This window comes from Calonectris borealis, chromosome 1 (genome assembly GCF_964195595.1).
Source record: "Calonectris borealis chromosome 1, bCalBor7.hap1.2, whole genome shotgun sequence".
Classification (NCBI taxonomy): Eukaryota; Metazoa; Chordata; class Aves; order Procellariiformes; family Procellariidae; genus Calonectris; species Calonectris borealis.
The window spans coordinates 40,016,501-40,028,791 of NC_134312.1; the positions used below are offsets into that span (position 1 = coordinate 40,016,501).

Below are 12,291 nucleotides of genomic sequence, written 5' to 3' on the forward strand. Positions count from 1 at the left end.
ACAGTAGAAATACGTTTGAGTCGGGGGGGGAAAAGTTGGGCAGAATGATTTTGCCTGTTGTCCTTTGTCATACAACCTAAAAATCAGGAGTAGGTAGATTTGAAATTCATGGACTCTTCTACCTAGTACAAATAAGAGATTGATATTTCTTTCAAAACTTAAATAATGCCCCTTTCAGAGTTAGGACAAACACTGAGCCTCTAGTTCATTTGGATACTGTAGCAGTATTGTAGTTGGCCTTGAATATTAAAAACACAAAGGCAGCCTGGTTTTGGCACATACTTTCAATACGCAGATTAGCAGCCATGTTGTAGTGATCGTTTGAGGATTGGTGCATTCTCCCAGCTGATTTCAGCCATCTCGTCTTCCATTCTGAGTATGTACTTTCTGACTTTTCCTTGATAGATTAGAAAGTGAATGCACCTTACTATCTGTAACTGAGTTCTTAGCCACCACCTTTTATACCAGCTATCTTTCATGTTATATACAAAAACATTTCTGCATCATAGTGAGCAGATATTTCTCTCATATCCTTTTTTGATGAAATTTATACTCATAAACAGAATACAAAATTGGCATGCAGATGGCTTATATTTTGAAGAAAAATTTAATGAAGTAATTTCTTTTAGAAGACGTGAGCGATCCAGAGAGAGGGACCACAGTAGGTCACGAGAAAAAAGTAGGCGCCACAAATCACGTAGTAGAGATCGTCATGATGACTATTATCGGGAAAGAAGCCGTGAAAGAGAGAGGCATCGTGATCGCGACAGAGATCGCGACAGAGAACGAGATAGAGAGAGAGAATATCGTCATCGTTAAAGAAGGTGAGCATTTGTTTCGTGTTCTTGAACTTTATTGTTACTGATTTACTAAAAGTAACTACTCTAGGTTTGGGATTATTTACACCATTAATATCTGCATTTAAATGGTCCTGCGGTATGTACTGAATCACTTTCTTCTTGCAGCATCTGACATAGGTAAGTAATGACAGGTAACTAATCTTGGGAGGGAGGGAATATTTGTGTGATTATCTTCTGCAGTTGCATGCAGCCCTTTTAATTTTAGGTGGTATTAATGTTTGTAGTTTTTATGAAATGCAATTAAACCAATTCCTAAACAAGCAGTAAGCCAGACTGGTAAGTCTGCTCTCTTTGTAATCTTAGAAGTTTATATTAAATTTGTGGTTATATTTCTTATTTGTATTTTAAAATACTAATTTTGTATTTTAAAATCTACTTGTGTAAGGATGACAGCATTGAGCTGTTCATATGTCATGTGTGGATTATTTCAATTTAGGGAACACATGTACATATAGTTGCTGTCCTTGCACAAGTACGGCGTTGTTTGTTTTTTTTTTTTTCCCAGTGAGTTTTACTCAAATTCAGGAAATAAAGCCAGACTTTGCTCTTTATTTTATGAAATGTGACCTGTCAGTATCTTCTGCCTTCTAGCTAAATTCAGGTGTTATCTTAATAAGATTTATGATAAGTTGTTCCCCACCACCCTGATTTTTCATTCCCTCCCCCCTCTGATAGTAAAGTCATTTTCTGAAGAATAGTAAACAAATGTATGACACAAGGATTGTTTCTTTTCTGGTTGTTCACAAACTAATGTGTTCTTTTATTTCATATATCTGCAGTCTTGCATGCTTCAAATGTCTAGATAGCTACAGAGTAGCATGCTAAATAATACTTTTTTCAGTGTACTGCTGAGAGCTTTAAAATACATAGAAATGTTCATCACATTATGTAATGTACCATTTTGAGGATTGGGAATTCAAGCTACCCCTGATTACTTATATTTGACAATTGGGAAAACCCTTACCTATTAGTTTCTCTGTAGTAGTCTTTTCCCTTTTTAGAAGAATTTCCCACTACATCTACACTAAAATTGAAGCTTGCAGACTTGCCTGTCTGCCCAACTTCTATTTCTTACATTTACCCTCAGATTTAGTTTCCAGATTTGCATGTGGTGTTTATTCATGGAAGTTCATTTACAGAAGCTAAATAGAGCAAAACTTTTTAGAAATCATACAAAATGTCGTATACTCCTAAGTGAAAATATAATTTTGTATTAGTTAAATATCAGTTTTTCAGTCAGTTTTTTGTGTCACTGACTCCTTTGGGAGAGAACAAATTCTGCTACTAAATGCTCTAGTCTATTGAGTGTTAAGTGGGATGTTGTCTTGGGTTCATATATAACAGAGACACACAAAGCAGTAATCGACCTACAGAAGGGGAGTCAAAGGCTTAAGTAGGAAGGTGAAATATGGCAGCTGAAATAAAGTTGGCAGTGTATACCTGTTAATGCCACTTTTTGTCATAAAAAATGGATTGGTAGAAATATTTCTGCAACTGCATAAAAATAGCATCTGTATTCTTAATTGTAAAATATCAGATTTAACAAAAGTAAATGTAGTTTCTTTCGTTGAACTGGATTTTCACCTTTTGTGATAAATGAATATTTGTGATATTTGCAAATAGTTGTTATTAATAGGAGGTAACCACTGAGCTGAGTGACGGATGCATTTCCAGAGAGTTTTACTTCTGGTGGGGACGAGCAAGCCATACTAAAAATTGTTAATAACCTGTAATTTAATACCATTTTTTTTACCCTTGGCATACTTAATTAATCTAGATTTAATTTTTGTGTATTTAGTGTTGTGCATGTAGAGACGAGTTTCTGTACCCAGTACAGATTCCCTACCCTGTCACCCCAAGAAAACATACCAAATAGTATTAGGTTGCATTTTATAATTTCCAAAGCACAATTTTAAAATGAGACTGTGGTTTCAGTCTCAGTTCAGGTGGGATTTATATACGCAACTTCCTTCAACTTTGTGTGCTGGGACTTTTCTTTCAGAGGGGTTGCGTAGGTAAGATTCCCTTGTGCAAAGAAGAAAATAGGTCCTAAATACTCGATTTAAGGGGCAAATTTAGTATTCTGCATGTAAATGAAAGCATTTGATATTTTTTTAAAGTTAAGTTGTAAACATTTTGTCTTGTTGCTGTCTTAATGAAGGGCTTTATTGTAGTTTATTGTAGTTTTGTTTTTATATATATACACACATACACATATATAAAAGAAATACAGTTATCTCCTGATTTGTATGTTTCATTTTCACTAAGATGTATGTTGCCATACATTTTTTTGTTTTGTTCTTTACATTGATTAATATTCATAAACGGATTTAAGAGTTTCAGTCATTTAATAAATATCAGCAGTGCTGAAAAGAGTTACTCCCCATATTACTGTGTTTTGCCAGATAACGTGAAGTTGCCTCTGTGCCTGCAACCTATGAATGGCACTTATACTTCTCCTTATTGTGTACCTACAGTCATAACTGTGATACTGTACTGGCATTTTTTTAAAGTGTTACACATCTAGTTTAGAAGGATTTTAAAGGTCCATTGTGAACATTTTTGTATATAGTGAAATTCAGTTTGTACTGTATTACATTTATAGAGATGGGTTAAATTGGAATAACTTACTAAATGTGTTTATAATAATAAAACTCATATTAAAAAGTTTAGATGTACCATAGCAGGTATTTACACTTCTGTTTGTACACTTCATGATTTAAAATTAAATTCCTGCAAGATTTCATGCCTTCACTTGAGTAAGGCTTTCATGTACATTGATAATTCATTTTACAGAATTATTATAAGCTGAATGTTTCCTTGAAACATCTTGCCTTTGCTTGTAGAAAGCCTATAGATATAAAAGAGAAGAATAGATTTAAAACAAATGTTTAACCTATATTAGTCAAGAAAACTAAGAATCCAATAGAATGACATTTAGAAGGATTAACAGCAAAATTAATGTGTACAAACAGAATAGTAATATAACTTCATCAGCATGAGTCCTGACTTTTTTTTAGACAGAATTTTTTTTCTTTTTTTTTTTCTTTTTAGTTTAACCGATACTCAATGATGTATTTCTAGCTGATACATTGTCCCAATCTTAATCTGTCTGAATTTCTATAACTGCTGAATGTTAAGTTTTTCATTTTATGTTTTTGTTACTGGGTTGGTTGATTATTTCCTATTTAAACTGGATTTGGACTGAATTGCAAAGACAAAAACACACTAACATTGTAACAGTTGATATGTATGTAGACTTTGTACTCCATATTTCATGTTTTTTCTCTGATTTTTCTGCTCTCAAACCACTGTAAGCAAAATAATTTCAAGTCTAATGTATTTCTGAGGCTCATGCTTCTTCAAAAACTGCTCTTGGCTCTCTCTGAAATAGTTACAGCTTTGGAGTGATCTAAGAACTAACATGGTTGGGTTTTTTTTGATGTCAGTAGGAGGGGAAATGTTTAAGTAATATTCATTACATTTTTGCTTGTATAAGTAGGAACTGTCCTGTAACAGTGTCTTAGCAACTACTTAAACATCAAATGAAGTATGAAATCAGCCTTTTAAGAAACCTTGTAAATTAATAGGAAAATGCCTATTTTTGTATGTTATTTTAATAACAAGCTTCTAGTTAATAACAGAATTTTAAGTGAATCATGTGGTGGCATTGTTCAAGACCTGGGTACATGTACCTGTCTAGGATTATTTCAGATCTTCTTAGTATTAAGCTATTATGAACGTTATTTACCAATCTCTCTTTTTTAAAATGTGTATTTTTGAGGAAGCACATATGTGGGGCTGGCACTATTCTATTGCATCTAGCATTCATCAGAGAAATCATGCTTTGTGCATCTGATTCAGTACTTGAAATCCACCATAGAGTGAAAGAGGCAAACAGTGCCACTGTTTTATGTGTTTCTTAAAGTCTATTTTATGGCTACTCTGGTGCTTTACAGAAACATATAGTTTGTTTCTTAATGTTCAGTGATTTCTCTCATTTTCTTGAGAGTGATAAGACGATTCGAAAAACAAACTGAAAATCTTATGCTATTGTTTATTTTCAAATGCATAACTGCATAACTTGTATTAATTTTTTCCATGAACACGTTGCTGTAATTTTGTTGTCTTTTGAGGTGTCTTTAGACACGCTTATATTTTTGTGTTCCCCGCATCCTGTGCTTTTTTCTTTTGTTTGTGAAATCACTAGTTGTGACGAACTTGAGCTGTGTGAAAGTTCCCCAAGGCTTTATAGCATTTGAAACGTAAAGAAGTTACTTGCAAGTGAAAACGTTGGTTTGATGCAGTGTTCTCCAAAGACTGAACAAATTCCGGTTTTTTTCTTTTGCTCATTGTGGTTTGAGAACTAAGATTTCTTTTTTTAAAAAAATAAAAAAAAAGAGAGAGAGAGAGAAGTGAGAGAGGTATCTTCATTTTTATGTTTTCCTGTGGCAGCCTGATCTACCTTTTTGTGTCTTCCTCATGTATTAATGTGAAAGATACTTGCCAATAATACACATCTTTTTAATTTGTAAACTAAAGATTGAGTTTTCTGAACACACCTCTCTGTTCATCAGTTATTTTTGGTGGATAGACAGGATGGGATAGTAGGAGAAAGGCATATGATGAATGAAACTAGTTTGGGAGCATTCTTTTTCTTCCCGTGTAAAATCAGGAAAAATTGTTCTGGTGTTGATCTTAAATTATACACTAAGATTGAACAAAGATACCAGGTAAGTACACTAATAATAGGGGGGAAAAAAATATGCAACAAATGGAAGAAGGTGCTAGTGGTGGTAAAATAGTCTGTTTGTACATGTATGATGAACAGAATCACATATGTATCTCAGCTTACACGCAGAAAGACAAATATAGAGCCAAGCTTGAAATTCCTTCTTTCTCACTGTGTTATAGCTAAAGCATCACAGTATTTGGAGGTTTGTGATGTTCTGAAATGTAGGTTAAGGTAAAACAAATTTTGGCTTTCAAGCTGATACTTTCTGTGGGATTTTTGCTTTGTGTATTTTTTTTCCTTTATGTATAGAATAAAAATAAAGGAGAATTACATAAAGTAATTCTTAGGAGTTGTTAGGATATAATGAAAAATGTGTATCATGCATTTTACTGAAATGTGAACATGTTGGGAGATTGAAATTCAATCTCTGAAAATATCAGGAATTACTACACTACTATAACTGAACTTGACGGGTGTATGCACATACAGCTTTAAACTACTGTAGAATTTTCACACTTCTAAAAGCTGTTTAAAGCTTTTATATGCTTATTTGGATAATTGGAATTAAAGGAAAAAATTAGAGTTGCTACTGCAAGATGCTTTTTATATATATATAAAAGAGATCTATTGGGTTTTGTTGTAAGAGTCTGTCTTTGTGAAAAATAATGCTCACGTTGCATCTTGCATAAATACAAAAATGTTTGATCACTTAAGTTCTGGGATTTCACTTGTGAAATGTTCTGGCATAAACCCCTAACTTTTAAACCACAAAATAACTATTTAACAGATAAGTCTGAAATTTGGGTTTTATTAGTAGAAATGCTGAGAAACTGATTGCTGTATGGTGTTAAATTGTACAAACCTGACACATGCTTGGGACGGATAGCTTATATGAGCTTGAGGCAGATGGAAAACAGCATTGCCAAGAAGCACTGACTAGAGATTTAATCTTTTTTTTTTTTTTAAAGTTGTTTCTTACTTCAATATTCTACTTGCTTGTAGAATACTGAAAAGGGCTGAGCATGAAGGTATAATCCATACAGATTTATTTCTTCCTTTTGGAGCCACAGAGGTTTCTGGTTTTGCCAAGGTATAGTGGCAGAATACTTGGAACCAAAATGTACACCACTTTGGATTTTAGTTGGTCATGTTTTTCAAAATGAAGGTTCACTGTGGTGCTGACCATCCTAAGAGCCCTATATTGGAAAGCATTAATCCTAAGTCCAGTTTATCATGCATTCTTTAAAGTTCCTGTAGTTCCATAAGTACCCTTACAAATCTAGCAAATTATTCCCAGGAACTGAAGCTTTCTTATGCTAGTATTATAAATCATATATATGGTGCTTTGGATCTGTTAACTGTTGCCATAGAAGTGATAAAGATCCATAATTCTTGCCGCAGCAATTGTATGATGAGAGCAGCAAATTCTGACACGCAGTCTCACAGCTGTCATATACTTACTTTGTCCACTAAAAACCTGAGATTCTCCCCTATCTGTTTGTGCTAACTTAGCTCGCAACTCTGAACACATCTTCTTGTGGAGGCAGCACTTTGTCGCTTTGCTACTGATTGATTCTAAAAGTACATAACGCCTGTGGAAATTTTGGTCTCTGGGCAAGGAACTTCCCCAAAAGTAGTTACTGGTTGATACATTTGTGACTTGGGAACAAAGTCTGCGAATAAGAAAAGAAATTCCAGTCACTGCTTTGGATTTGGATTAGTTTATGTGCATACTGTAGTGTATAGAGCCTACTTGGTTATACGTTTTTTAAAGCCATTATTAACAGTCACTTTGAGGAAAGGAAGAAGAAATGTGTTAATTGTTCATGCTAAAATTGAATACTTTGTTTTCCCAGCTGCTTTGAAATTGTTATACTGGTAGAAGAATATTTGACAGCTGTGTACTGGTGCACGTTCATGAAATTGCTCCTCTAAATGTCTTGTTTTTCAAATGAACAATTCAATGTGTTGGTTTTTTTAAGAATTTGATTTAAACTATTTTGAAATTATCGAATGTTGAAATTGTGAATTATTAATGAAATTAAGATAGCTAATTGTTTTGTAATGGAATTCAACTGAAATCCAGTGTATGGAATTATACCATCCCAAGTATTTTGTGAACTCTTATAGTAGTTAACTCTGAATGGTGGTTCCTTAATTTGCCAAAATAGATGAGAGTAGAAAGTAGGGCTCGGGGTTTTTTCTAGGGCAAGTAGATTTGCAGGTTTCCTCACCTATATTGTATTATTTGAAAAGTGGGTTCTTGTGATTAAACTGCAAGCGTGTATTTTTAGATGTATGAAGCCCATCCTGTTGCCACTAGTCTGAAAATTTTGAAGTACTGGTATCAGATTCTGTGCACTTTTAAATGTTGCTGAGCTATGAGCCATCCACTTCATTATACAATCAGTGCATTACTTAAATGTCAAACCAGCTTAAAACTTCTGTAAGTGGGCAGGTAAAAATGTAAAAATCCAGTTGTGGCAAAATTACCTTTCTTGTTTGTTTACTCTTCCAGAATGCATACTTTAGGAAATGTTCTATATAAATGTTTCCATCAGTCACAGGAACAGTAGCTATTTCTTCCTTTATCATTCGATACTTCAACTGTGAAATTTATATTCTTTCAACTTTGTTGTACAACAACATTAATCTTATTTTTAACTATTGTATTAGAAAAGAATTTCGTGCACAAACAAGTAGCTACTGCTTCTGAGTATTTCGTGTTAGTTTACATTATGGTGAAGTAGATGCACGACTTGTGTATGTATATATAAGCCAACAATTTTCTGTGTATTATGGGGACTAGCAAAATCTACATCACAAATTTTGACACATTACAGCTGAAGGAAGAGGAACAGCATGCAAGACAAGATACATTCTTCAAGGAAAGATGCTTGTCCAGCAGTTTGCTTCATGTGATTGAACTGAGCCTGTAAGGATTCATGGATAAAATGAACAGGAATAGATCTGAATAAAGCAAATCTGCATACATGGTAACCAGTAGCTCTTTTACTTTTTTATGTTGCTTAACCGTTTTATTTGAGGGAAACCTGTGTGATTTAAACCTTATAGCTTTTGCAACTTTATTACTGGTTATATACATTTGGCAATTATAATGTGCAAGCAATTGGAAAAAGTCAAGTAAATGCTTGTTTTTATAGTAGTTTGTTCATGTTAAACTGTTCATATGATAATGTCTGTACACAGCACCTCTTTGATTACAGTAGATGTAGTGTTGTAATAAACTGTTTAATGGGGCTGATGTGTAAAGCTGTTCAAGTTATTTGATGTTTACACCTCAGGGAAAGTCTTGTGTTCAGCAATATTTAAAGATAATGTTACAATGAAAACATTGATGCTGTCTTTAAAAACATCGCAATAGTTCTTGCATATGCCTCAACCTAATCTTGCATTCAGTGAGTTAAACATACTAATGTTGCTCTCACACATTCAATTTTGATATGAAAACAGGTGGTTACATAAAACCTTTAATGCTATTTTGCTTTCTAGCAGTGTTTACCTAGGTGGCTTGTGAATTTGCTAATTGACATATAAAACTGTAAAAACTGCAGCTCTTTGTGGTCTGTTGTTTTGAGGAGAGGTGGTCCCAGGTCTGTGATTTCAGCACGCTGAAAATTTTACAGCCTTGATTCTGATTGACACTGCAATTAATGTAAACTTAAACTGTTCATATGAATTTAAACTATCCATAACAAGGGGTGGAAAGGTTAGCTTTAAAAAACAAAACAAAACCCTGCAGTTGTTTACAGTTTTATAGTAATAGTGCTTGTGTGTGTTCCCCCTCCACCTCCAAGGCCGTAGCAGTCTGTACATAGTTGTATATTAGAAATGTGCCAGAAGAAACCAGATGTTCCCATTTTTCAGACTTTATGGGTTTGGTATTTTCTTAATACTTCAGGGTTTATTCACACATGCATATAAAAGAGAAGGTACACTTGTATGTCCTTGTTCAGTGATGGGCAATATTTAAATGTCTTAGCAAAAAGTGGCGCTAATTAAATCTGTCAGATGAGGTTTTGTAAATTTACCTAAAAACAAATTATTGGAGCTCATAGTGAAAGTTGACTTCAAATTACAAGAATTTGTTTAAAATTTCATTAAGTGTGAAATGCAAGTGAATAGAAAGTTCATGTCAGTTGCAAAAACTTAGTTTCTGGCAGCCTTGCACAAAGGCTCGCTTTTAGTCTATTGTAAATCGTTATGTAACGGATTTATTCTTGGCGTTTTCACTTATTCAAATAGCTGCACTTAATGTTTTAAGTTAAGTTTCAAGACCTCAGATGGCTTTAAGAGGTAACTCTTAGACAACTCTTGATTTCTTTTTTTTTACCAATTTTGAAGATTTTACAGCCGACCTAAAATGTTACCCTGTTCAGGAAAGCACTTAAATCCATTTGGTTTTCCAGAGCATTTAAAGCATGTGCTTACATTCCATAGATTTCAAGGAATGTAAACATGTGCTTTAAGTACCTTATTTGCATATGTGAGTGATTTTTATGCTTTACTGAGTTGGGACCAGTAGCCTGTGCAACTGCAAAAGTTTTGCATAAGTCTGAAATGCTCTAATATTTTTATCACCTACCACTCAGCCAGGTTTCCTGCAGCCAGGTTGATGCTGTTGGACTTGGCTACAGCTTCAGACTCTCCCTTTTTTTTTTTCCTTAAATTGTGTACCTCAGTTCCTCATGCATGGGATCACTGGTGTTTGTTGAACTATTTGCTACTGAGAAGATATTTGACATGTTTGTTTAATCCTGTTTGCAAATGAAAACTGCCTTCTAAAATTTTGTAAAACTGAAAGTTGTATCAAACAAGTCATGACTCATTTCCTGCTTTTTGTGAATAGGTGTTGGTTACAAACAGAACAGTACTGTTGTAATTTTTTTTTTCTTTGCTTAAAAACATTGTTTACTGCTGTGTGTAATAAGTTTAAGGAAGAAATAACCTGCCTGTAGCTGTTACGTGGGGAATAGCTAATACTGGAGAGGCAGCAGGTAAGTAATGTTCCATTGCATAGATATATTAAATCTTAAAATAAAAAAGTAAATTTACAAGCATTTTATGCAGGAACTGATATTTTACTCCACACTGAAATAGATTTAAGGAGACTGTTGCTCTTTTTACACAGAGTGTAATTTCTCACTCGCACGTAAATTTCCATTGCTGGCAATGGAAATAGCAGGGAGGGAATAGCAGGGGGGAAATAACATAAGTTAAACTGAGCGATCATTGTGATTTGAGAGATGAGGTCCCCATATGAAGCCCCTTATTTCTGCCTGTTCTCTGAATACTTAGTTTTAACTGATAGATGTACTGTGTTGCAATTCAAGTAATACTCTCTTGTCATGGTGAGTTTCATTTGTTAGATTTTTTTAAATGAAACAAAAAAATTTACAGAAAAAATCCAAAGACCCTGATAGACACCAAAAAGGAATATGTCTAGTGCACGTCATGTATAACTGGATCTGTAGTAGAATTTTTACCAGGTTTTGGTTTATTAAAAATTACTGGCAATTTCCTGTGCACGCTCAGGAAGTAGCAGTTTGATAATTTACTCACTGGTGATGATGCCATGATGGCTACTGCTGTGCTCTTTGATATTCATCCAATTGTATTTCATCTCCTTTTGCTGATGAAAGGACGAAATAGTCTGTGAGGAAATACTTTATTTCTTTCAAATATTGGTTTTTATAAGTAACATTGAAAATTGCATCTTAAGGCTGTGTCCTTTATCTTGAAAGACAAAACCAACAAGTAGTGACGTAGGAGTGGTGATGCTTTAGCAACAGAAGTTGTTTTACTGGAGGTTTGTTTTTTAGAAGTAGAGGGGTTTTTTAAAGTAAAATTTCTACTGGACTATATGTTTTGACAGGTCAAAAATACTACTTCAGAAGAAGAACATAGCATTTTGGAAACTGTACAGTCTTTTTTTTTTTCCCATTCTCTTTTTGCTTTCTGTGCCAATAATTTTAGTTCTGACTGCATTTTGAAAAACGTCTGTCAGAACTTCTTCAAATTTTTATTTACAGTGTGACTTATAAGCTTGGATAGCTGTTGTTTTTGTGTTAAACAAGATACCTTATTAAATTTAAGCATTAGCGTGATTTTTTTTTTTGTTAAGGAGTGAGTGTTTTCTATTTTTGTTCCTTTGAAATTGGTGAGGCTTAGTTTTTCTAACTGTATTTTTTTACCTGATTGTTTAGTTGCATACCCAAACCCTTGTAAATGTTTTCCTAGTTGTATGTGGATAATCGGAGATTTAAATGTTGTATATACTTGTCATCTGTGTTTCTAGTAAAAATACATGGCATTCTTTATAGAAATACTTAATTCCTGATTTCCTTTTCTTTCCACTTGCTCTCTGTGTACAGGTTAAACAGACTTTGCTCCTATTTTTATTTATAGAATTTTATACGTAGCCTCTTAAAAGTTATCATTGGTTCTTGTGTAAACTGAGATACAGCCTTAAATTTCCGAACATAATGCTCATTAAGATACTGTTAGTCATGTAGATTCAAATATAAAACATGCATGTTTAAGACTGGTACTCTTCAGAGATCTAAGACACTAAATTGTTTCTGCATTGAAATATAAACCCTTCAAGATTTTAGAGAAGGAAAGTGCGAGTCAGTGTGCATACACTTAAAGAAGATTGAATTCTTTCCAAAACAA

At 33.7% G+C, this 12,291-nt stretch overlaps 1 protein-coding gene across 8 annotated transcripts in view; it reads left to right on the plus strand.

Annotated features, from left to right (window-relative positions):
• CPSF6 (cleavage and polyadenylation specific factor 6) overlaps window positions 1-12,291 on the plus strand; it is a 44,814-nt gene that overhangs the window by 18,579 nt on the left and 13,944 nt on the right. For 3 of the 8 annotated variants that reach the window (XM_075149573.1, XM_075149565.1, XM_075149554.1), the window contains exon 10: window positions 630-824. In XM_075149573.1, the coding sequence (XP_075005674.1) occupies window positions 630-819 (190 nt within the window). In that variant the 3' untranslated portion in view covers window positions 820-824. Of the gene's footprint in view, window positions 1-629; window positions 825-965; window positions 10,677-12,291 lie in introns of those variants that run through there. The other 5 variants (XM_075149535.1, XM_075149593.1, XM_075149584.1 and 2 more) reach the window with 3 other exon arrangements.